This window comes from Syngnathus floridae, chromosome 9 (genome assembly GCF_059516105.1).
Source record: "Syngnathus floridae isolate MCC-2025c chromosome 9, RoL_Sflo_1.0, whole genome shotgun sequence".
In the NCBI taxonomy this organism is placed as follows: domain Eukaryota; kingdom Metazoa; phylum Chordata; class Actinopteri; order Syngnathiformes; family Syngnathidae; genus Syngnathus; species Syngnathus floridae.
In genome coordinates, this window is record NC_142421.1 from 3206820 (window position 1) to 3234110 (window position 27291).

General features: G+C 44.1%; 1 protein-coding gene across 2 annotated transcripts; it reads right to left on the reverse strand.

The window, feature by feature from the left end:
- Positions 1-70: 70 nt before the first annotated feature.
- pax2a (paired box 2a) lies at positions 71-24346 on the reverse strand. 2 transcript variants are annotated; one of them, XM_088384752.1, is made up of 11 exons: positions 23696-24346; positions 22514-22679; positions 21727-21924; positions 17906-17991; positions 17095-17214; positions 16461-16505; positions 10267-10442; positions 8645-8765; positions 3761-3862; positions 2862-2948; positions 71-2732 (listed from the first exon to the last, which is right to left on the reverse strand). In XM_088384752.1, the coding sequence occupies exons 1-11, from the start codon at positions 23736-23738 to the stop codon at positions 2611-2613; spliced, it is 1266 nt and encodes a 421-aa protein (XP_088240878.1). In that variant the 5' UTR covers positions 23739-24346; the 3' UTR covers positions 71-2610. The 2 variants fall into 2 exon arrangements, with proteins under 2 accessions (XP_088240878.1, XP_088240877.1); XM_088384751.1 differs by having other exon boundaries at positions 71-2751; positions 23696-24344.
- Between the last annotated feature and the right edge of the window lie 2945 nt (positions 24347-27291).

The following is a 27291-nucleotide window of genomic DNA, read 5'->3' on the forward strand; positions in this document are numbered from 1 at the left end:
CCTAACTACCTCATTCAGAATCCCTGAAATTTTGATCTTATGAGGTGAAGGAGGCGCCGGAGTCAGCGAGTGACTTATAAAAGAATTTATTTCTCATGTGCACAAAAGGAATTGGAACAGAAGTGAAACAGAGCAATGATTGAGGCCACAGGGCTTCCCATATAGATTTTCTCCTCAGAAATCCTTTTTTTTTTTTTTTATGTCCATGACACATCTCCCGTATCATCTTTACAACAGAGCTGCTCGCTCAGAGGTGCTCCACTTAGCACAGCTAAGATTCCCGTCCAAATGATGGTGGCGTGCACTCTGCCCTCAGACATGTCCAGCTGCATGTAGACAGAAATAAGCGAGTGTGGCAGTCTGTTTCTCTGACATCATCATGGTACCAGAGGATGTACAGTAGACGGGTTCACTAGGAGGCGGGAATGAGATGAATGTGTCTATACATTGAGAGCTGACCGTAAATTGGGTAAACCCAATGATCACAACATCTATAAATGGCCGGGACAGCAGTTAGTGCCGTGTATCTTTTTTTTTTTTTTTTTTTTGCCACAGATTCGCTGAATTGAAGAGACCGTTTTTCTCCGTTAGTCCGAAGCCCAAGAACAAAAGATGATACAGAAAGCCATTTAACTTGTTGCATAGTGACATAAAAACATCATCATGGCGTTATCATGGACAGGAAATGGACAAGGACGGCCTACCATTTTGTGACGTTAGCCTGCTACCGTTAGCATGTAGCCCGGGGTTTTTACACAGCAGTTGCGCCTTCCTCTACAGCACAACGTAACAATTAAGACACACATGTAAATGCATCGGTCTGTTTATCTACAAAGGGAGCCGCTTCAGTCGTGTGATAATATTTACAAAGGAAGGAATTGTCTTCACAATATTCACAAATCGTTCTACAAAGCAGCGGGAACACAAGAGTCGCCGGATTCGACCTCGCTCGTCGTGTTGTTAGCGACGTTTATCGGAGATAATACTGCTTCGTTTATGCACACGTACACTGTAAATAAAATATTAAATATCAAACTAAGTCTTTGGCAAATGTAGTTAAAGTACATTCACAAAACAGTAAAAAAAACAAAACTGTTTTTTCTTTCAGTCCACAACGAGAGTTAAACGTGAGGCAAAGGACAATTGTAAATGTTGTGAACGTTACTGAAGTGGCATGGCGTTGAACAAATAGTTTTATAAGGCGTACGTAGCTAATTTACAGTTGGTATGCTCAACTGGAGGCATCTAGTGGTATGACAAAGTAGCTGAATAGGAATTTTTAGTATAGCCAAGAAGCTATGGCTTACAAAGTCCACTAACTTCTACTATGCACACCTCATCGCTCTTGTTAAAAAACAAAAAAAAATCGGAATCAGAGAATTTGGAAAAAAATAGGTTACAGTGCAAAAAAGGAGCAAAGGATTCTCATGGACATAATTGGAATACTAGCAAAATGTAACTATGCTCAAAATCTTTGTTTTTTTTAAACATTACAATTTGTGACAGGAAAAAAAATAATTTAACATTTAAAATTCCGAGTCGACATGTTTATTTTGAAAAACAATTTACATTTGATTGTTTGCCACATCCGGAGATGACGCTGCCATTTCTTTGTGGGATCAACAAAGAGGAAATATTGAAGCACCAGAGTCAAGACGTCCCTACGGCATGGTGCCATGATGAAAACTCGCGTCAAATTCTCGACAATTCTCTTTACCATCAAGCTACGAAATCGTCCCTCTTGGTTGTCTCATTTTAAAGTTCCTGTAAAGTGAAATAAATGTCTTCCGCATTTGACACACCACAAAGAACGGCTGTTACCAACCCTGCCAAATTTTAGCGATCAAAGCTTGTGAAGTCACGCTATAGCGAGAGGTTCTAGCTAACAGCTAGCTTGCGAGCTAACCGAAGGATGAGCTGTAGATGAGTACACCTTCTCACTTTAAATAACATCGAGCAGTTCAGTAATTTGTGGCCTTTAGGGACAATGCATTTTTAGTATGCAGGCATAGCTAGCTAGCTAACTAACAAGCTAACGCTCGATACGATGTCATTTACACTTGCACCGGATAACCACTGATAGCAACAAAACTGTACGGAAGGCAGGCCTGACGCCAAAGTGCATCACTGGGCGCAAAAAAAATTAGGAAAATCAATTCCGCCAAATAGGATACCACATATTTCTCATTATCTTCGAAAGTGTATCATGTCATTCGAACCAAATCTCAGACTTCACTTTACAGGGTCTTTAAGAACAGAAAAATACTGTCGTCCATGATGTAAAAGGATGGTGAAGGGTGCATGAGTAAAAGAACAACACCAACAACAGCAAAAAGGCGGCAAAAATAAAAACCAACTTCATGTTTTTTTTCCCCCCACAAGGACTCTTCACACGTCTTCAATTGAGATATTCCACAATATATATATTTATATAATCTCTTAAAAGTCAGTCTGGAGATGTTCAGGGCTGTGGGACAGCTCGATGTTTGCGGTGACTCTTATGGCCCAAAATGTGTGACGCTGACGTGTTGGCAACCATCCTTCCTCGAGTCCGCGTGACCTGGTGGCTTTTTCCTTTCCTCACAAATTCCCTTTGACCTCAGTGTTTTCTCAGACGGGGACAACATGGAGACCCAAGCCATGGCCTTGGAGTTTGAGCTGGTCTCCATGGTAACTAGTGGCGGTCGTAGGCAGCGGCAGCAGTGGGAGGTGCGGAGCCACGGGATGCGGCACTATAATAATAAGGGGAACCTGAAAGTTAACAGAAGAACCAGCCGTTGGAAAATACCATCGTACCCAGATGACGTTTTGCGTGCAGACAAATATATTTCTCCAAACGCGCACACGCAAGATTCACTTACTTAGTAACGCTGGATTGCTGAACCGCCATGCTTCGTTATAAGTCGTGTATTGTGGATGAGAATAAGGGTTTCCGGAAAAGTCCCCGCCTTTAGAACACATCAGCAGAAACAAACGTTACGAAAAATGCTAACGAAAGAGGTGACCATGCAGTCCGTTCATTCGTTTTTACCATGCTAACATCAATTTTGCCTCTTTGGTATCATCTACAACGGAAATAACAAAAATTGAAACCGGACATCAATCGTGGTTAGGTGGATCAGTTGTTCTACCAAAAACCGAGATTCTTTTTGCCTTCCTTCTAGACTCAGATTCTGTGAAATGCGTTATCAAGGGAGCTGCCTTTTGAGTTGTTCCAGGCCACGATGCGGTGCGCCCGCATCCGCCCGTGCTTGTCGTGTAACCGGACCTCATCCCTGAGAGAGATAGTGATTTAAATATTTACAGGCCCTCCACGCCTCTGTGTTTTGACCCTTAACTGTTTGCTATGAACCTGAACTGCAGGTTAAGTAGAGGGGAAAAAAGATACGCTCGGCAGCCCCGGGTGTCCGGGGAGGCGAAGAGAGGAGCGGAGGCGCTGTTTATCGACAGGGCTGGTGAAAGTGTGCCGTGTGGACACGGCCAGGGTAATGAGCGTTGGGAGCTGGAGTGTAACTGAGAGGAACTGTCCTATCTCATGGCCACTGATTGTGGTGATCGCCTATCGAGTTCATCTAATGTCCTCGTCCGCTGACGCAAACCGCAATCTAACACGGCTATAACAAGCTCGCCTCGATCTTTCGTATTAGCCAACGTGTTAGCTAGGTTTTTCTCGGAAACAAAGATGCACAAGAAGACCTAAACTCATACATCTTTAAAAAGGGTCGTCTATGTCCTTCACGAGTAATGACGTGTCACTCACCTGGAACCATTCCGGCGAGTGTAGAAGTGGGGTAGCTGCCTTGCCCCGTTGGGGGGACGTGAGGCGGGTAGCCTGGTAAAGTGGTGCTCGCCATGTCTCGACCTGAACGGACACACGGAAGGATTCACGATCGCACTTGGTGATTTGAATCGAGAAACGAACAAATCTTGTTCTATTATTTTATTCACCCGTTGTATGTTTCATGGAGAACATACATTGGACAGATCACGCACGTGACTTGTGAGGGGAAAGTGTTTGAAATAATGACGTTTTCTCATCAAGGACCTTAATAAGCCGGCGTTGTAAGCGGCTTTCTAACTGACAGCAGGCCACCGAGAGCACTCTCTGATCTCTACTCCACATTCAGCCCTCTAATTAAATGTGACAGCACCAGGTCTGGCTTGATGAAGGGGGGGTGGGCGGGCACACGGGACACGGAGCCACAGGTCCAAAACAGGGCCTAGCATCAACCCTATGCCTCTGCGATTGCCACCCCCTCCTCTCCCTTCCCCGACCTTCTCCCCAATTTGGCCTCCTGTCGCCCCCTCAGACGTTGGGCCCGTCACGAGGCAAGAAGGTCCAGGAGGCCCATTGTTAAGCCCAGAGACAAGCAAGAGGTCATAGCGGGAGAAAAGCAGGGTGAAACAGAGGGAGAGGGTAGTTAGTGTTAATGAGCGGGAAGCTGTATTGCTTCTGTATAAACAAAAGTTTTTTTTTTCCATTCTTCTCCCTGGCAGATAAATCTAAACTAAATAGTTATTATAATTGAATGCAAATTGGATCGGGTTATATGGGGCCTTAAAACCTGTACCTGCTATAAATCGCTTTCCGGAATAGTGGTTGAGGTGGGAGTCGAGGCATCTACAGAGAGACTCGACTGCTGGGACAAGATGGCGGCGAGGGACAAGTCCCCGACAGAGGACGGGGTGAAGGGGGCAAAGGATGCCTCATGGGGCTCCCGCTTTAAGTGCACGGAAGGTGGATGATTTGGGTGAAGCTCCGCTAGGAAAACATTTTCCAGACACACATACGGGACGCTTGATTAGGGACACCCCATCCGATGGGGTTCGAGTTTATCTCACGGCTGTTTTTCTCGCCAGCGAATACCACGAACGTTGGCTGGCACACAGCTCCGACCGCTTTGATCTCATTTGGCTTGATGAGCCTTGGCGTCTTTCATGGCTTCGCCTCTCCAACCTATGCAATCAATGTACGCTCTTTGTCGACGTCCGCCTGCCGCAGAGCAGTTGGCTGGGGCCTGCCGGGGAGGGATGGCTCTTTCCCCGACACTATGATAGGCTCATTAGCTGCTTCCCCGCATCATTGTTGTTTTACAACAAGACTGTGTGTTGCGATTCCTCATTAAGATAAGGGCTGCTCTATGGAGGCGGAGATCCAGCCCTGTCAGCACTATCAACCTAATGCCAGAGAATCAACTGACTGCTTTCCCATAGAATCACACAGTGGGGCTTTCCAAATCTCATTTATCCCTCTTTTCACTTCCATTTCTGTGCAGCTGGAGCAGAATTCCGGACGTGCATGTTCGGAAATCACGGGACGTGTTATCGGGAATCAATCGTTTCGTCTAAGGTTGCGGGTTCAAATCCTGGTTTATTGTCGTTACTCTCAAAAATGACAATGAACCAACCCAAATGGACGGATAAATTTGTCAAAACCTTTGACTGTTAATTGAAAGAGGTATTTTTTTCAGTGAACGAAAAAAAAAAAATTTCGTCCTCGTGATCAAATCATTACTGCGGGGCTGACATGAATATGTGGCAGAAGCGGATGCGCTACATCCAGTAACAAGGCCCCAACGTTTAATTGGCTCATCCCAGTCTGTCACATTTTCCGTACATGGAAACACAGTCCTCTTCAAGGATTATCCCAAGAACGCACTCTCCCGTCTTCATCTAATTATGTCGTCTCTTTAACGCTTTCCAATTGGGCACGTTTCAGAAATCTCTGCGCTAAACACATCGTGTTAGCCATTATAGTTCCCCGAGTCAGAAATGATCGTAACAATCGCCCCGAGCTTCATTATCGTCTCCCCGTTTTCGATCCCGCAGATAAAATATCGAAATTGCCGTTCAGTCTCGGAGCCAAACTTCGGTAAAGCTTGCCGAGCTCAGCTTATCTCCAACGTGGGCACGTCCGACCGCGGGCTTGTGTTTTCTCAACAGCCGAGCAAGCGTTGTCAAACAACTTAACGATACCGACGCTTCGTTCGAGATCACTGAACTCTGAAACTAATCAGACACGCCGTTGCTTATTGTCCTGGAGACGAGGCCGAGCCCCGAGCCTGTCAAATCGCACGCCTTGATGATGGAGGTGGAAGATAAACTCCAGGTCCTTTGGGACCCTTCTCCCAAACAAACGCAAAGACGCTATAGAGTTCTCTAACATCTGTCTCGGCCTCGCAAACCACGCTGTGTCCACGGACTTCATCAACCATAGAAATGGACTGTTAAGAACCTACAGCGGCCGTCTGAGTGATGTGTTCACACATTGTTGCAGAAGTCTTCTCTCTAGTGAGCATTTCATCCTTAAACACACTCCAAGGAACTTTGGAGAAGAAAACACTTTCTTCACAAGGTTTTTGCTACCTTGGTCAAATACGATCATCAAACCCCCAAAGCAGGGGTATTGCCGAGTCATTTTATTTGAATCCTTTTGGGGCAGGATTGGTTTCAAATGTGATAGTCCGGTCCAGTCGGATCCAGTCCGTACTTTACTTAAAACCGGTCACGCCACTTCCCAAACAACCAATTCGGAGTTGTCAGGTAAACGGAGGACACTATTGCTACTGCAACCTTGGAAGACAAACCTCAGCGATTCATGAATCATTCATCTTTAATAGATTATGCAAATTCCAGAACATAAAAATCAACAAGATCAATAACGGTGTGGATTTTAATTAGGAGCTGAAAACATTTCTAGAATGAATATAATCTCATCGCTGCCGCTCCAGTACGGGAGAATAATTTATTGATAATTGGATGCCAGTTTAAGTGAGCGAGGTAATTTAGTATTTTTTTTTTCCCCTCCAGCTTTGGCATTCATTCCTATTTGCTAATATTGCCCACTAACTACATACAGCCAATCAATCTTTGCAAAAAAAAAAAAAAAGTCGTAAAAAGCGATTTGAAATGAGCATCTCTGTCTAATGTTTGAAACGACCGCATCAAGGTTTGTTGGCTTGAAACGGAGTTTTATCATGAAGCCGTTTCCGTTATATGGCTCCTGGGCCCCCCAGGTGGCTTGGAGGCCACCTGCTTTGCGTGTGCTCCCCCGAGCGAAACAGCTTTCATAGGAAAGGTCCGGCAGAAAAAAAAAAAAAAAGCGCACCTTTCTTCTCCTGAGGCCCAACTTTTCTCGGTAAATCCACCTCCCACATACTCGGGAGGAAAAAGGGGGTCTTTCTTTTCTAGGTTAAGGTCTGGGGGGGCGGGGGATCATTTGAGAAGGGCCGATGTAGTTTTCAATCATGCTGTCTTCGTCTTTACTTCTCTTTCACACGCACACACACAATTATGTGACTTTTAATAAAAAAAGGCTAGCATGTTATTGGAGGAAAACCTAACCCTGTCGTGGGAAAGAATCTCAACCGCCTCAATGAAACAAAATTTCAATTAACCAACAGCCATCAAAAAGAAGCCACCGACCGACTGCCGTTATGCGATACGGCGACGACAAGCTATTTCTTGCGCCGCACCTGCCGTTACCTGCCGTAGATCAGGTTTGCCCAGACCGTTTGCGACGCGTTGGCCATTTTTTTAGCACCCTTAATGACACCACCCCTACTTCAAATGGACTTTTAATCGAGAGAATTCCAAAATGTGTATTTAAAACAAGCCCCTAACTTTGCCTTTAATTCTGCTAGCTCAATGCTAACACATGATAGAAAATGCTATTGACAGGCTAAGTATAATCGTAAAAAGTTTTACTTTGCGTATTACCAAAACACAATTTCTGGCCTCGTCTGGAATGGATTAATGACATTTACATTATTTCTAATGGGGAACTGTGATTTGAGATACAACTGTTATGGTCACAGAATGAATTCAACTTATATCTCAAAGCACCACTGTATCTGATTGGATTTTGCATCCTTCACTTTATTAATTTACATATATTTTTCTTTTACGGCTCTCGGGGTGGGGCGTGGGGGACAAGTTTGGATCTTTAGAATTCACTCTCCTTTTGCCCTTTCTCTCCCTGCGTTTAATCTTTCTTACTCTCCCCTGCTCACAATGAGACTCGGCAGCCAGCCACTCTCATCTCGCCGCCGCTGTCAATCAACAGCCTATCATAGCCTTTGATGACAAGCAAGGTGTCGCAGCGAGAACAGCAGCTGTCTCGTACGTGAAGTGCTCTCCCTCAATCTGTTAGCGGCCCGATCCAACTCCAACACCGGCAGCGTTGAGACCCCCCCCCCACCCGTATTGGATTTTTAGCGACCCCGGTCGAATGCATTTGAAAAAATATCTGTAACCGTTTAGCATCCTCGGTAAGTCAGTAGGGAGTGAAAAGTTGGGGATAGCTCATCGTGGAAAGAGTGGCGTTTATCTCCTAAGCTTTAAACTTTAATCTCTTATGTGCAAGAATATAGCTAATTATCACCGTTATCATGCTGTGTTATTGGATGCCATAAACACTATTTTTAGTCATCAGCTGTTACTACCTTGATAGCGCACACTAAAGGCTCCCTTTAATGGAAAATGGAATGAGTTGGAACGTCAGTGGGAAAACAACAAAAAGCGCTTTCGGAAAATTGTATGGCTTGATGATCGAAAGGGGGATTCGAGAAAGGGGGGAGGGCGCCATAAACGGTAGTATTGACTTAATGTTGTTGGTTTACTGTGCACGGTGGATGGAGCGTACCTGTCACAACCGAGTAGCTCTGGGAGACGCTGGAGGCCAGGTCGGAGCTGCCGCTGCTGGAGAGGCTGGGCTTCACGTCTTCCAGGCCGGGGTTCAGGGACGGGAGTGAGTACTCGTTCGCCTGTGTCAATACAATTAAAGGATCATTGGGAAATCTGGACGCAAAATTAGTTTGGATTACATTTAGGCCACACATCACTCTCAGATTTACTCCCATTATAATTTTGACACTTATTTTTATATCCCAATAAATAGACCACCTTGATTTATATATATATTTTGGAATGCCGTTCCCTCGGATGTCGAGCTTCCGCGACAACACTCCCGCCTGTGCTTTTTTTTTTTTTTTAACCGAGTCCCTGTGATGTAGTACGTATGCATGCATTAAGGCCTCGTCTGAAGGGGAAGCGAGGCAGGCAAGTCGAGCTAGAGCGGGATGAGAGAGGGATTGGGAGACGAGTGAAAGGACGGGGTGTCAGCTGGCGCTTTGTGCTCCGCTGCAGTCATCCCTGTGACCAGTCAAGGGAGGAGACATTCAAGGCTTTGTTGCAGGAGAGACATGTGGTTGTGTTTTAAAAAGAGAGCCCCCTCACACACTCCCCCCCCCCAAAAAAAATCTCCTGTTGTGCGCTACCTCCAATAAACATCTTTTCGTCGTCAATTCCCATTTTATTTCACGCCGTGAAAAGAATCGCATTGATCTGCTTTGAGTCGGGGCGATGGCACTTCCTCTTCTTCAAGGGGATAAGTGTGCGTGCTCGTATCAGAGGGCATCTGTTTGTCTCAATGGGACGGGGGTCCCTCAGGGGGCGAGCCGCTGACCCCGGCCTTGTCCGCCTCTATCCCAGATAAACTCTAATTGTCTGCCTACAACTGTTCCCCGGCACTAGGCTGGATGTTCCTCTCTATTCCGCCGGGCCTCCGCGGCACAAGAGCCATTTTGTCATGCAGATGAGCCGCGGGGCAGCGGCGGGCAGAGCCCGGGCGGGCGGCGAGCGCAGAATGACCCCGACCACATGGCTGCCAGAAGTGTGGGAGGGGTGAGGCCTATTGAGCCCGGACCTCTTCAAAATGGCTTTTTAATGCTCTGACGCAGACACCAGACAAGCCCCTTAATAGCAAGTGTACCCCAAAAGGAGATGGGGGGGGGGCACACACAAAGAGTGCAACCTGATTAATATTGCCGCAAATTAAAAGGGATTTTTCTCCACCCATTTGTGATGCCATTTCCAGCCCCCCCCCCGTTGCCTTTCTCCTCCACCTTTTTAATACCGTTTTCCGTGCTCTTTGTGATTGCAAGTCATTTCCAATTCGCTTTGGTATTGATCTTGCCGTAGAAATCACTTTGGTAATTAGCTGCATTAGGGACTGTATAGCGGGCCGCCGCGCTGTCCCCCTGATTTATCGCCGCTGTAATTCCCAGCGATCGCGCAGAGATGAAAATGAACTCAATTAGGGGGCGGCGCTCGGGCTGCCTGGGCCCCCACGTAGAGTTGGCACGGCAGAATTAATCGTCTCTTGTTGTTTAACTCTGGGATTCATGTAAATAAAGGTTAGCCGCTATAATAGACCGGAGCCGGAAGATCTTACTCGCGTTGGGAAATGTGCCGCCGCCGGCTCACCTGCTCGGGTTTGATGTGTTCCGAGGTGGGGAAGACATCCGGGTAGGAGGGGCGTTCAAAAACGCGGTCCAGGGCCTCCAACTGCTGTTGGGTGAACGCGTCCGCTCGCAGGTGCTTCCTTAAACTCTCCACGCTGCCCTGAGAATCGCTGCCCGGGACGGAACCGTCAGAACCGCCTAAGGAAAGAAGTGAAGGACAATGTTTTGATGTCAGTCTTCTCGATGGCTTCATCGTTTTCAAACAAATAAGAGTCCATTCGCTGCCATTCAACTTTTATGTATTACCTTGACCAGGATGAAATCACAACGTTCATTTTATCCATGTTGTAAGCTCACAAATGGAATATTCTTCCATTTGAGGCGCAGCCTGGATTCGATTATTTTGAATCCATTCATTTGTGACATTTCTGGCCTCCGCCCATCCTGGAATTTTTTTTTTTTTGAAGAGCGCTGCTGATACTTTTGCCTCGACAGTGTATATTCCCAAAAGCCCAGCTTTTGGAGCTACCACCTCAGTGACAAGCTAGTGAACCCCCAGCCACGAGGATATACTTTTATTTATTTATTTTTCTTAACGGAGCCTCTCAGCCTACCATATCCCCGGAGGCTTTGTGAGATAAGCACCAGGCAAACGTGTTTTTGAGCAAAACGGGAGTGAGAGTGATGGCGAGAGGAGCAGCGGCAGTAAATTGCGGTGGGGAACAACCTGCATGTCTGGCTTTTTTTTTTTTTTTTTATCTACCTCGACTCTGCATCGTACACCCAGGCGGCCCCCGCGTCCTCCACCTCTCCTCGGCGGCCGCCATCAGCGCGCTCATCATGTGATAGGTCTATGGTAATTGATGGATTACCTTCAGCGCAAATATATACGTGGAAAGGAGGGCGCCTCTTTCAGGAGGTGGGAGGGGTGGGGCGTCAGGGTCATAATTCAGGATTACCTCTCACATAGCCAAAATACTCTCGCACATATCTGATAAATATCCTGATGTCCTCGTGTAATAGAAGGCCGAGAATACACATTTTAGTTTACTCGTGTGTGAAAAAAATAGGAGCCTGTGTGAGTATTTAGGAGTATAAGAACATTTAATTAGTTTGTAAGTGGAAAAAAAATGTGTGAGAGCATTTCAGTCGTATGACAAGATTTCTTCAGTTTGAGTGTAAAAAATGTGTGAGAGCATTTTAGTTGGATTTTCCTCAGTGTGTGAGTGGGAAAAATGTGTGAGAGCGTTTCAGTAGCATGAGAAAACTTCTTCAGTGTGAGTGGAAAAAAAATGTGTGAGAGCGATTCAGCAGTATATATGAGTTTTTAATTAGTGTGTAAGAATTTTCCTGTAAAGTGTGTGTGAGATTTTCAGTAGTATCTCTTGGCGCTCCCTCGCTACTTGTGAGAGTTGTGTGTGCCCGTGAGAGGTAATCCTGAATTATGTCCGTGACGGCCCTGCGATTCCGTCCACAGCCTCTCATTCTGCCAAAGGGAAATGGAGAGCCATTATTTAACGCTACTATTTCCCGCCAAAGGTATTAGCCTCCCCTGCATATTGCCTGTCGCCCGGGGAAGCAGAATGGAGCGAGGTCCGAAAGACGACGGAGGGCGGCGAGGGCAAGCGTATGCATTTCCTCACACGGTCGCCTTCTATACAAACAAATGAGCCCTCTCCTTTTTCCCGATCTCTGACCCCATTCCACCGCCGCCGTGGCACACTCATCACAACCCCCCCCCAAAAAAAAGAACTGTAGGTAAACCACCCAGCCGGCATTCCCGCCTCCCTCCCTCCCTTCCTCCGCCACCAGCGGATGAGGGCTTAGCTCCCGTACAAATCTGTCATTCTAAATTTGCAGCAGATTATGTTCTCTCCTGGGCCAGGCGCCGCTGATATATGATATGCAAGTCCACTATTGATTGCCCGATCCGCCGGCGGAGGAGGGAGGCGAAATGAACTCGGAATGAACAGCATGCCTCAACTCATTGTGCGTATAATACTCTACTTAATCCCACATTTTTCTCTGCTATGGAATTCAATTGATCAATCATGTTCCACTGATGGTACCATTTCGGGGGCGTTATTGCCATTCTGCTCGGCTGCTTGACCTTTTTTCAATGGTTGAGGCCAGGGGATGAACCTGGCTCGCACCAAGAAATAGATCCGCGGGGGGAATGGAATGGAGAACGGCAATTGGCTGCCGGTGGGTGTATGTGTGGACGGCGATGGAGGGCGTGATGGCTGTGTTTTACGGGGGGGAAGACACTCGATTGACTTGTGTTTTTGTGGTACGCTTGCCACAGCCATTTTTCTCGTACCAAAATGAGTTATTTTTGTTTGCGGTATTATAGAGGAAAAAAGAAAAGCTTCATTCATTTTTTTTTTTTTTTTTTTTTTGATTTAAAATTGAGTCAGTCATTAGATTTTCACCCAAAAGGCGTCAAACTTAATTTGACCCAGAATTTTACATAAATTGGGCTTCCAGCTCATGAAACAAATCGAGCCCCTGCTCGCCATAACCGCTTTATTTCTAAAAGAAATTCATTCCACCTTTCATCTATTTTGCCAATTATGCACATGAAGGCTTTTCAAATTTGTCGTGCGACCCCCAGAAAATAAATAAATAAATAAAAAATGACAGACTCTGCCTTTCAGCGGAATTAACAGTAAATCATGCGTTTTGAGAATTCCCCATTAGGGGCTGATGTTTGACATATATCATATAAGATGGCTGCAATAAATCAGATTCATCCTTTTGACAGTCAGTGTGTCAAGTGAAGTGTGAAGCCCAACTGTCAGCCGTGTGTGTGTGTGTGTGTGTGTGTGTCTCATTGACTGGTCTGTTTCATTTTCTCTGTTTTTTTTTTTTTTTTGCAATCCCTTCGGGTGCCTCAGCAGGTATCCGCGCTATCACTCCCACAGCACCAGCTGACCGTGTTTCTCGCTCTTAACGGCGGTGTGCGAGGAGATAAGCCAAGATAAAAACAAGACACGTCAAAACAGCCATTTTCACACGGCGTCCCTTTCGTAAAGCGCCTTAATAACCTCTCTTTGATCACCCCCTGCAGAGATTTCAGTGTTTCCAACTCGCAAACACGAGCTCCCGATAAACCGTCCAAATCGTGATGGAAACAATTAGCCTAGCGCGCTTGAAATTCGCGCCTGTATCGATCCACGGCTAACCCAAGCTACAACGCTATCAAGACTCTGTTTTGGGGGGATTTAAATGTCCCACTGTGGCACGGTGGCATTCTCATGTCCTCCTTTCATCTCCACGTTTGTCTGATAAGATAAACCGAGGGGAGACCCAGGCTTGTTTGAAAGGCAAATGAATTCCTACACAGCGCCTCGGTATAAATCATCGGCTTCCTGACATCACGAGGCCTTTACCTCGCCCGGCCTGCGCTGATAGCTAGCATCATCACAAATTGGGGCACCATTTGTTGATTTTGCTTTCCTTTTTTTTTTAAAACGCATTTAGAGAAGAAATAGGAAGGGAGCACAAACAAAGTGGTATACCCAGAGGGTGAACACTGCTTCCCTGTAAGCTAGCTATATTTATGAAACCTCTGATGCGGAAATGAGAGCGGTGGGGGGAGGGCTGAGCGGTAGAGAGAGAAAGAGACAGCACTGCCTGGGCTGTTAAGATCCTGTTATGTTACATCGTGTTTAAGAGCTTTATTAATTCGATTTAGCACCATCAGCCAGTTTACTGACTGTCAGCAGGCGTCAAGATGCTTCTTGACGCTCGCACTCGCTGTACTCCTCCCCTCCCATGCCTTTTTTTCTCTCGATTTAATTTCAACTCCCGATGCTAATCTAAATAGAAGCAGGCTAATACGCACAATGTCATATGAAGAAAATGAGAAGGCTATTAATTAGACAACATCGTTAAATCCCAAAGACTGATTTGGAATTTGAAACCAGCCTTTTGTTTTTGGTGACCAATTTGCCATTTATGATGACTACTACGACCGCAGCGTGAGGTTAGCTAGCTAGCTAGTTAGCGGGACATCTTGAAAATACATCTACCCTAGATGCCACAATTTATAGAACAGCTCTGTATCATTTATAGTCTCGACCGAGATCTCTACCACTCTAGGAACCCTAAATGGGCTCACCATGCCTACCGCCAACTCTCTTACCAAAGTCCTACTTTTAGTCGATGTTTTTAATTTTCACCACTTTGGCAGGGTTTTTAACAGCACTCCTCTGTGTGGTGCCCACTTCAGAAGACATTTATTTTCACCTCACTGTGACTTTAAAGAGAAAATTGGAATTGTCCATTCAGACAGTTATCTAGTGCACCCCTGTCCTGCTTTTATACGACTTCTCATTTGCTCAGCGCTCTTGAACCAACCCGCCGTTTAGCATTTTCAAGTTTTTTTTTTCTTTTTTTTTTTTGGCGGAAACATAATTATTCCTCTTGCCTATTTCTCCCTCCTCAAGCTGAGTAATGCGTCGCTCCATTAATTCTCAGCGTCGCTGGCCGTAATTGACTTTTCCCTGACATGATTCCTTCTCCATCCGGCGAATTGCCTTTCCGTATATGAAGAGATATATATTTATGTGTTTGTATCATAAAGGGTGCCACTGTTTACAACGCCAGCCATGTCGCCGAACGCAAATGGTTAACCCGGAAATAAGACGCCGTCGATAAGACGTGGGAGGAGGGGAGACCCTTTTGTGTCCTCTTCCAACACTGTGGCCGCCTCTTGTCTCCATGTTCCGCTCTGTGGACCCTCTCATACCTGCCCCCCCCCCCCTCCTCTCTTCATTCCACCCATCCTCCCATCATGGCGCTCATGATGCTATTTATTTCTCTTTTGCCACGGGTGCATTTATTTTCCAAAGCGCGCCACTATTGACTCATTGTCACGGACTGGCTTGACTAGCCAACCAGCGGAGGCTCGGGTTAAAAGCCACCCGCTAACTGATTTAAACTCGGCCGGCGGGTCGCGCGTGTTAAAAGCTACACACGCCGTACAATCATCCAACACGGCCCAATATCTCATGCGAACAAATCAAAACACGGAGGCCCGGTAATCAGTCGGGCTCGGCTCCTGCGTACAGCCTCCTTTCTTTTACGTCACGACTTCACAACCCCGCCAGGCCGTATTTTCATTTTCTCATCAGCTTCCTCTCCCGCCGTGCTACAATCACAAGTTATGACCTTTGTTCTTTCCTCTGATTTATCACCGTAGCTCCTCCCGAGAGTTCCGCTGGACTCCGTTCAGGAGGTGCCGATCCAAACTTGAGGTCACATCAACCCGCCTTGGCCCCGACTACTGTGGTTGAAGGTAAATCTGCATGAACCTGTCTCCCTTTTTAATTAGCTCCTTAATTTATTTTCTTGATACGAACAGCCGGAACCGTACCACTCCTGCAGTTCTCAGGTTTTTTTTTTTGTTTGGAACTTGAAAAACGACTACATCAAAGTATCACTGGGGGAGTTCACGATAAATATATATTTGTTTTGTTTTGACGCGTGTGACAACGGCACAACAGTTGTCACCTAATTCTCTCGACATGGTATTCCCAAGCCGCGTTTAAAAGAGCGAGCGAGTACAACGGACTAATTTCCCTACTTTTGCTTTTAATGCATTTGGCAAGGAGCAACATTCCATTTCCTGTAATGAGATACACAAATAAATGCGGCTATGGATAGATTTGGAGCGGAGTGGCGTTGGCGGCGGCGAAGCTGGCGGCGGAGGCTAAAGGACACCTTCTTCCCAGCGTTGTCGTAATTGCTATCGCTGCTCGCAGACATGCAAAGCAATCTCTCCGCAGATAGGGTTGAGACTCTTTTTTTTTTTTTTCCCCCCTCTCCCCTTAAGGCTATTTCTTTTGTCTTTTTCGATAGCTTGCGCATCCACGATAGAGCGCGGGGAAAGGGGGGGGGGTGTTAATTTGTGAATTAATAGCTTCCTCTCTGCAGAATTGCAAATTCCTTTAAATGTCACCATGTTCGGAGGGTGAAGAGCATTTGAGGGGTGGGGGGGTGCAAATTGTCACCCTTATTTCATACACGTATGTGCTTGCAAAAATACATCCACCTTTGACCCGGCCCCCTCAAAGTTCAAGATGATCTTTTTTTTTTTCATTTCAAATGATTCATTTTAGCTTCCGTCCCTTTAAGGGCCGAAAACAACAAGAACATTGAGTGCAGTGATCTGCTTGACCCCCCCAAAAAAGCAAACAAGATTCAACTTACAATGTCCGATTTTCCTTCCGTCCAAGTGGTTGCCAGTCCAGAGAACTAAAAAGATAGAAACATAAACGTGGGAATAGGCCTTTTTTTTTTTATTTTTTTTTTTTTATCACATGCTCTTCAGAAAATGTTGACACGCACACACTCTGGCTGTGTTGCTCCACCTTTTCAGGTCTCCACTGGGGACATGTTAATTCCCAGGCATTAAAAAAGCCAATTGTTTGCACGTCCAATAATCTATTAGCCCTCGGGCAGCGTGTGTCCACAATGAGAAAATCTGGCTCGGACCGGTTTGCCTTCTGCTTAATCTTTGAATGGATCTGCGTGTTTTTCTTTGCCAAATTGTCGTTTTGTTTGTCTAAAAATAGTATCGATTAATTGCGGACAGTTAATTTGCTGAAATCGCATGATGTTTGAACGAGGTCTAAAATAGAAACGTTTGGCAACAAACAAGGCAGAGAAAACAAGCTTGATTGAATCACAAGGCCCCCCCCCTGCCTGATACACAACATAACAAGTCACCGGAGACGCCACTCGGAAACAACCTCGGCGGCTGTCATAAATGCGGCAAAAAACTTCACGCAGACAGACGGACGAGAGCGAGCGGGAATTCAAGAGAGCATCCTCTTTTGCTCACCTTCATCTCGTTTCCTCTTCTCGCCGTTGGAGCGGGGGATTCCCAGGATGCCGTTGATGGAGTAGGATCCTACGGGATCGTTGGAGGCGCTGGTCACAGGCGGGGAGGCTGTGCTGGGTACTGATAGGGAAATATTTCAGTCAGGCTTTGTTGGGCAAAACTACCGTAATACACTAATAGATGTACACCAAGAAGGCAAATGCAACAGTAATATTTACAGTACTAAAAGAATATATGCTTGTGAGAATTGTTGTTTTGTCTCTCTACATGTGTTGCTTCACCATTTGTGTTCAAATCATCATTTTAGTAGGGTTATATCGTGCCTATTGGGTATCAGGTCTATTTTGTGAATTTTTCCTAATAGATAGCGCACTATTGGATGATAAAAAAAAAGCAAACCAGTGCGGCCAACGAGTAAAAACTTTTTTGACTTAAATTCAGCATCCATACGTAAGCCGCACTTAATTTAAAACTGTTAAATGCGCGGAAAATACGGTAAATGATTTGGAATTTGTAAATAAGCGGCCTAGGATTGTTCACTAAAATTTCTGCAAAAAATCAATATACTAATTAAATAATATCACAGGGAACTAACTGAATGATGACTACATATGTAATTTGTTCACTTAAAAGTGATTTATTATTTTTTTTAATATAGTGGACGATGCACTGTAATGTCCACAAAAAAAATGACGATATAATTTAACCCAAAATAAGCCCAGACAGTGAAAAAGTGACTAATTCCCCACACAGCCTCAGTGTGAATATTAACCGTGCTTTTCCGTTCATTCCGTGAAGTCCCAACTCTCACCTATGGTGTGTCCCGGTGTGGAGAGCGGCGTGACGGATCCGTCGGGGGACGGGTGGAACTGCTGCTGGACTTTGGTGCGGATAATCCTGGTAAAGTGAACAACACCCACACACACACGTAAACTCAATCAATGCCGCCTCCCGAGCGTGGAGATTTCACAGCGGGCCGGGCCGCCCCGGGACGCTTTAAACACAGCTCATCATGTCCACTTAGGCTCCGTGCATGCCAAAGAGCGCCGCGGTCCGAGGGCCCCGCTCGTATCCTCTCTATTCCAACCCCAAATAGGCAATCTCTTGCTTTTGGACTCAATCTCTTGAGTTTGTATGTGTGCTTTTCAATCTCGCTGAGCTCCGAAATATGATGGAGTCCAACAACACACACATGCGAGCATGGGGACAATGTGACATGGCGGGAAAGTCTTCATTGCACTTTGGTCTGAATGATCTTGCAAACAAAGCATGAAATCACATCAATTCACCTCAATGATCAGCTTGACTGACTCTACCTGGCCAAGTCTAATAATCTCCCTCCCCCCCCTGGCTGCCTCTTTTCCTCTCAAGCCACCCGCCCGCCCGCCCACATCCATTTCTGTCATATCTACTTGCGAGACCACGTTCGGCACCAACTGCCGCTGAGGAAACAATTGCGAGCCACCGTCTGTTAAAATTTACAACGATGTCGTTTGCCCGCGTTTGACGAGTTTTTTTTTGTCTTCCCTGGAACTTGGCATCAACAAAAACTTGATTCAGCAATCGTTTCGGGTTGTTGAGCATCATAATCTTATGCTCGGCGCTTTGGAACGAACTAAAGACAACAAAATCTGCTGAATTGATCTGATGCAAAGTTCCAGGGCAGGCCTCCGGATGAACTTTAGCTTTCTTAGTTTGATTTTCAGCGAAACTTGCCATTGAAAGCGTAAATAGGACTTTATTTTAAAACTGATTTCAAATGGGTAAAAAAAATAATCTTGCAAAATCTCACACTGCAGTGTTGTTTAAAATCAATATAATTTGTAAGAAACATGAAATCGACAGAAACAATAGGCCTTCGCGGGCCACATAAAATTCGGCCGCTGGCCGGATCTGGCCCCCGAGCCTCAAGTTAGACACCAGTGCCATAAAGTGACAATCAACTGTAGTCGGCGACAGAAAACTTGGCCTCACATGATACTTGCAACAACATAGAAAAAAGGAATTGTAAAGTAACTTTTGTGCATAGAATAATTTGTTAATATTTTGCTTTAGCACATTAGCCGGATTAAAATTGCACAATATCAAAGTGGCTTTTCTGTACACTGTCCTTCCTTCACCTTTGCTTCTCCCTCACCTCTCTCCCTTCATTCCATCCTCGCCGGCCGCACTGACAATCGGCCCGGCTTTCAAACAAGCATAATACGAGGATTGCTGTAATTCTTTTAGGCAAACACACGTTTACGCTGGGATTTGCACAAGCTCTTTTGTCAACGCCGATCGCATTACATCGCACCGTGACCGTGATAATCTTTTGATTGACACGCGAGCATGAGATCATTGAATAACAGTCGGCGTCGGGGATCCCGCGTCGGGGGCCGACAGGTGTGACAAAAGAGAATTACAGGGTGTGTGTGTGTGTGTTTGGGGGTCGGGCAGCGAGGGGTTAACGTCCTCAGGGGGGGAAAATTGTACACTGGTTCCATGTGTCTCATGTGTCCCCCGTCCTCCACAAAAGGCCCCGCAGGTTCTTCCAGAAAACACACATCAATATTTTATTTGAATTTCTAACATCTCACCACAACGGTTATCTGACCGCATGGCTTGAGGGAGACTCATAAATTCAAGGACTTTGTTTTCCACTCCGTGTTGTCGCTATTGAATAAGCAATTTTCGACGGGGCGAATTAACGACTTTTGTGTTCCGGGCCGGTGTGGAAAGAAGGGAAATCCCCTGAAGGAATATTAAAATGGGGGATCAATAGTCGCTTCTTGGGGGGGGGGGACCACGCGGCAGAAAGCAAACCTGCCTACTTGTCATCTTTAATAATTCAAGGCGGGAAAAGCCGGGACATCCTCTTTAGTCGGGAGAGCAGAGGTCAGACCCCCTTTAACCGCGAAGACCGCCGACTCGCTGCAGCCTCGCGAAACAACAACCCCGCAGGTGCGCGCTGGAGAAACTCACTCCCCCCCCCAGCAGCTATTATGAGACATTGTTGGCAAGTTAGAAAAACATACCGCTAGAGCCCAATGTCAATTATTAACACTCGTAGGCAAGCGTGTTTTTAAAAGTCAAGCCAATTTTAGCAGCAACAGGTCACACACATCAACACACACACTCCAGGGTTGCAAACCTGACCGAATATTTTATCTGACTTGCCATGCACTTGGAAAGACAAATCAAAAACGAATAGAAAGGCCTAAAAACATTCAACCCACCGATGCTAAGACACACACACAATTTTCTCTCTCTCTCTCCCTCTCGCTCTCCCCCCCTCTGTCACTCTCTGCATGTGTGTGCGTGTGTGAACTCCAGCTTTTTCTACCTTTAGTTGGACGTGTTATGAGACTCTCCTCAGCTCATTAAAATGTAATGCCGATGACCAGCTCTCTGGAACGGTGGCTCCTAACCAAAGTTCAACACTCCTCCAAGGGCACTTTTTCCCCCCTATCGCCGCCACCAGCGTCATCAAAGTCTCGCCAAAGACATTTGAGCCCATTTATGGTAGAAATAGGAAACTATTTTAAGCTAAATGAAGTAATGAGTAGGGATTTTTTTTTTTTAATATTGTATTTTTTTTTATTTGAATAGATATAATTGTATAGGTTTCTTTTCATTAATTGGAAGTAAAAGCATAAAGGCCCAATTATGGTAGGAATAGAAAGCATTTTAAGCTAAGCATAAAATAAATGTAATTTATTAATTTTTAAAAATGTTTTCAAATAGAATTATCCTACATTTTATCCATACATATAGTATATACGCAGTAATAATTGTAATAATATGGTCTCACTTAAAGCAGGAATAAAATTTATATTAGGAAATAGATTTGTTATGTAAATAGTTTTAAAGGTATCAATCTACTAATATGAATGATAATAATAAAAATTATAATTACAATGATTCATATTTGATGCTACAGCAAATAAATGTGATTATTTGCTGAGGTGTGAATATTTGCTGCGTTATATTAGTTTATAATTACACATTGAATATACATGTTCGTAATACAAACAATGTTAAGTTATAAAATCAAACATATGATTTTATCCAGAAGAAAGATTTACAATAGGTGTAATAACCCATTTGTCACAGGAATAAATACTACATTGGGCTTTATATATTAAACACATTTTAGGAATTTATGGACAGATTATAAATTATTATAGTTCATAAGATCAATATCAACATGAAGTCAGAGGTCATCTATAGATTACACGTACCTCATAATTATGAAACAAAAATCCATTTATGATAGCAATAGAAACAACACAAGATTTTTCAAAACGTGTCCAAGTTCCATTTCCAATCGTAACGATAAGAACGGTGTCAAAAGCAGCCGATTGTTGTCCAATGAGAGGCGACACGTCACGTGTCCCGCTGCGCTCCGCCTATTCAAGCATTTTGCGGGCATTTCCCCGCCGCCTGCAGACCTGCTTACACCCTATCGATCGCTTTTTATCGAGACAGATGTGATTTTTTTTCCTCCCCCCCTCCCCCCTCCACGCTCTCTCTCCTCCTCCACTCTGCGTGTTTGACGGCCACAATCCAGGTGGATTGAATTGCATTTGCAACAGACCACCCAAGTTCGGACGCTTTATCAAAATAATAATAATCATGATAAGTTTGTACCTGTTGATGGACGAGACGCTTGGCACGGTGTCGTTGTCGCACACGCCTTCGGCCAATAGCCGGTCCCGGATCTCCCAGGCGAACATGGTCGGGTTCTGCCGCTTGTACTCTGCAATCTTATCCACCACTTTCGGGGTCGCCACCTTCGGTTTGGACCCCCCGATCACCCCCGGTTTAATACTCCCCGTCTCGTAGTACCTGCACACAGTGCACGTTTAATGTCGACAGCGATTCATATAGTTTTTTTTTTTTTTTTGCAGTTAGTGCGTGGATTCGGAATACACACAAAAAAATACACATTTTCTTTTAAAATCACATCTACGGCGCTGAGTGGAGTGGGAGTGGGTTTAAACAAGTGTGCATGCATGACATGCCACCATGACGTATTAGTTATTAGACCTAAAAATCAAAATAAGATTTTTTTTTTAAAAAATAGCAATGTTTCTGACAAACATTCAGTGTGTGTGCATTGAAATACCTCTGAAATGCCTTCTGATAGCTGGGAAAAAAATATATGTCAAAATATTACCTCTCGTGCTCACGTGTGTAGAATTAGACAGAAAAGCAAAAAAAAAAAAAAAAAATCCCGCGGTTTAGGGATTGCGATTTTGTTTCCCATTTCGCAAAGCTAAAAAAAAAAAAAAGCAATGTGCAAGCAAAAAATAAATAAAAAGCTGACTTCTATACATCACAATATGGCTGAGGTTAGAATGGAGCTGCGACGAGATTGATGTTTTGAAACTTGGTGCGTTAGTGGATTTTTTAAAATTATTTATTATTTTTTTACCTGCCGAGTATTTTGCTGACGCAGCCGTGACTGACCCGGAGCTGTCTCGAGATGTCACACGGGCGGACCCCTTGGTGGGCAAGCTCCACGATCCGCTGCCGCACCACGTCCGGCAGGGGTCTGCCGTTCACGAACACCCCGCCGAGCTGGTTCACGCCGCCGTGCCCTGCGTGGGATACAACAGCGGCACCGGGGAGGGGGGAAGCATAACATTACATACCTGAAGACGACTCACCTGCCTTCAATTCAATTTTTTTTTTGTTCGTCGCGGGGGGGTTATTAATGCGTAAAATGCGTGCGTAAAAGTATTTCCCTGTCCTGCTGAGGTCATATTTTCCAAGACCAGCTCGTGCAGTGCAACACATGTCGCGAGTATTACGTTTCGCCCTGTTTAATTTTCCCTGCACGATTATAGTAAATAATTCAAATGACCTTTGATAACTCATATTACAAACGCGGATAAATAATTGAGGCGCAGGCTGGGGCTCGTGTCAAACAAAATTTGTATTTTTAATGCTTTAATTCTTCTTGTTTTTTAGCACTCTAATGAGAAATTGTTTCACATCATTTACACACACTGGTCTCCATAATGTGATGTCACAGGTAATAAAAAGCTTTGTATTCAAATTGAGCATTTGAGCAGCTCACGCGAAAAAATAAAATTAAATATAATCAGGAAGAAAAATAGCCTTGACGAAAAAGTGGAATTTGTATTTTGGAGGAATTTGTAAGGGCTGGTGTTTAATATTTTTGGAGGATTCTAATCGTAGTAAAATGCTGTTTTTGGAATAGCACAATTTTTAAACATAATAAAATATGAGATCACGCTTGTTTAAGTTCTGCCCGATATAATTCGAATTTTGAACGAAGTCTGTCACATTTTCATTGCTCTTTCGAGAAATCAAATTCAAGTTTTCCTATAATAAAAAAAAATAGTGTTAATGTTGACTTTCCGTCACTTCCTTCACATTAAACAAAATCAAGGATGGCGAAGTGAGCATTGTAAAATAATAATAATAATAATTATAAAACCTCGTACAACGTCTCACAAAAAGCACCCTTCGTTTTCCCACACATTTGTCAGAAAAACACTCGCAAACTCGATCCATCCTTTCATTTCCAAATGAGCACTGATATTTATTTATTCCCAATTATTTTTTTCGATATTTTCAAAAGACTCACGGTGCATGGCGGAGAAGGGGTCTGCTTTGCAGTGAATATCCATGGGATAGCAGAGCAAAGAAAGGTAATCGACTGAGGTCGCCGTCTCGCCTCGATGGTGCAGCAGCCGTTAAAGGGAAAAAAATAATAATAACAAAAGAAAACACGCCAAACAGTCCGCGTGGTCGATATGGAGTCCGCGTAGGCTGCCGCGGAGTGCGTAGCAACTTCTCAGCTCTTCCAAGAAAGAATTCGTCCGTGTAGAAAATAATGATAATAAAAACACACACTCAAAAAAAAAAAAAAAAAAGAATCGGAGGTGGGTGGGCGGTGTGGGTGGGGGGCGTCAGGTGCAGCGCATGACCCACGCGTGCGGCTGCGGCATCAGAGTAGCGGACTTTCCACGCGGGTCCGACCGAGCAGCGGGAGAAATCCTCCTCGATCCACGGCAAGTGCGCGAGCGGCGGCGGCGGCGTATGGGGTCCCCCCCAGGTGGCTCGATCGGAGGAAGAAAAACAGCCCCCCTCAAACAAAAAACCAAAAAAAAATAGTAATTCAAGGGGGTGGGCGCGGGGGGTGGGTGGGTAAGGGGGGGGGCGGAGATGACAACAAGCGGGTCCCCCTCTCCTCCGGAATGGACCGTGCCTGCCTGCCTGAGCTTTGGGTTGAGAATGAAGCCCCACTCGCTTGTGTGTCTGTTTCTAAAAGTCCCTCAGACACCCCCCCCCTCACTCCTACTCCCCTCCTTCCTCCTCCTCCTTCTTCTTCTATCACTCCATCCCACAGATCCCCTCCGCATAGAGATGGATGACTTGTCAGACAAAGGCAATAGATTCCAACACTTTGTGATTCGCCCACGCAAAAGAGAGAAGGGAAAAAAAAACAAAGATGCAGCTCAAACGAGAGCATCCGACAGTCAGGAAAAAGGAAGGAGACCGAATGGGAAATGATGACTTTTTTAAAAAAAAAAAAAAAGAGAGAATTAACAGGCTGTTTTTGTTGTTTCAAGTGCTGCTTTCTGAAACGACTTGTGCTATTTTCGGGAAAAGGGCTTATAAAGTTTATAAAGATATACAAACGTCAAACATCGTGGTCATAGTTTTGTAAATATATATTTTCATCAGTGCAACTTGGAACTATTTTTTTCTCGCCTATTAGAGGCCAAAATATTCATTTACTGCGAGCAACAACGACACTTGTCACAATTTGGGATTTTTGAATTAAATGTTTTTTTTAAATGTAAATCGTTAAAGAAAAAGTTCAACTCTGTCAACGGGTACCTTTTTTCTCTCAGGGTCCTAAAGTCACATGCACTGAATAGATGGGAAAAATTCATAGGCCCAAGTGTCTTGCATTTGAATGACTTATTTTAAAAATATATAAATATTCCTAATATGCAATGAGCATGTACACTGTTTAAAAGTGTACATTTTCTTTAAATATTTTTCAGTGTAACGCCTCATTAAAAATACATTAAATGTAACAGTGACACGTGCTGCTCTATAGTTGTATTTAAAAAATACAAATAGCAGTTATACAATTGATATGAGCAAAAAAAATTATAAGTCTTTAAAAACGTTTTCATTATTAATTATAAGTAGTTTAAAATTGTTCACCAAGGAGCCACTAGATAGGAAGAAATACAATGTAACAAATCTGTGTTACCATTTGTTCTGCTCTGAGCATTGTGACTTGTAAAAAAAATAAAATAAATGTAAATAGAACATTTCCCCTAAATTCCATTCTTGGCTTTCATGGTAGCCTGCAGGTTGTGAGTCACTTTTAGGCTATCATCATTATCTTCATCATCATCATCATCATCTTGGTTGTCATCATCATCCACTCCGCAACTATGCGCGGAGGTGCCCTGTAGATGGCGCTCACACAGCAGCTTTCCGTTCTGCACGCGTTCAGCCGTTCAGGCGACTCACTTGCAGCTCGGACGGGTCAAAGTTCGCGAGTAAACCTAGTGTAGTCGGACCACAAGCCCCCCCCCCCCCCCCCCTTTCCCTTTTCTAATCTCTTCCGCTAGGACTCAATCCATCAGGAGAACAAAGGAGGTTAAAAAAAAAAGGATAAACACGTCACGTGATCAGCATTAGCCATAACGTTGCCAAGCAGTTTTTGCAATTGATTCGTGACCTAATTAATAAATAGCAGAAATGATAAGGTTGCCATACTAGTATGACAGACAGACGTCATTAAGTGTCATTTTGTCTTTTCCAAAATGTAAACAATAATCCGTTTTTAACTCTTTATTTTGATGATGATAATATGGAATCAATTTGTGGGTTATTTTGACTTTAAAAGAAGTAATAGAGCAGCTTCATTACACACATTTATTATTATTTTTTTATTACATCTGTTTTTATGTATTTAATATGTAGTTTATACTTATTTATCTTATCTTTATATTATATCTGTTTTTTAATAGTTATAGTAAATTATTCCAAGAGTGTATTGTTATTTAGCATCAGCGTTCAATAGCAACATTTTTATTATTATTTAGTAATATTTAGTATTATCGTGTCTGGTATAGTAATAATAACAATGCAAAAAATTATACAAGTTATTTTGTATATGCTACTATATGCTATATCTAATTTACTAATATAAATATAGTAATATATTTTTGTGACTTTAATGTTATAGTTATAGTTAAGCATACCCTATAACTTGATTTTATTTAGGTGCAAAGCGCTAATAATATTGCATAATGACTGAATGATTTTTTTCAAGACTTTCTTCATATACTGATCTTTTTAACAATCAAAATGACTGAGTATAGTTATATCGTAATTATAATAGTGATTCAATAATGATTCTATACTAGTCGTTTCTTTTTTAACAAGGCTCTGTTCAGTAATACAGAAGTAACGTAATAATGATGATGATGATAATAGTAATAAATTACTTTTTTTCTTCTTTTGGGGGGGGTTTAGGGGTGCAGTGTTGGGGGTGTTAGGAGCTTCTGGTACAATATGTAGCACCATGGGCTGTAATTTCACACGTCAGTGCACTCTTGCCCCAAAGCATGCTGGCCCCCTCCCCCCAACACACACACACACACACGCACACACTCTAACATGCCCCCCGTCCCTGACTTTTTCTGCCAGTCCGCCCTCACGAAATCCGCCAACCACACCCAAAACAAACGCCACACTCATTAACAAATCTCATTCATTGTCATCCAAATTTAGATATACCCCCACCACAAGATTTCTTTCCCTCCATATTGATTTGTGATGCTGAATAAGATTTCACATTTCCACGAAGGAGAGAAAACAAATCTTCTCTTTTGACAAACCTGTGACCTGTGACGCACATATCAACTCAATCAATACCCCCCCCCCCCTACACACACACACACATTTAATATTTGTATCTTCTTGATTCATTCACACCCACGCAGCAAAATTTTGCCGGCCAAAACATCAGGCACCCTCGTGCATTTTTATTATGAATGATATAAATGAGCAACGGCTATGAGGCAGGCCTATGGATTGATTGATTGATTGAAATGGGAGGTGCTCCTCCTAATATTTTGATTGGATAGAAGGAAGTTGGCCCTCCTCAAAACCAGCGCAAACAACAACACAAACACCTCACACACTGCT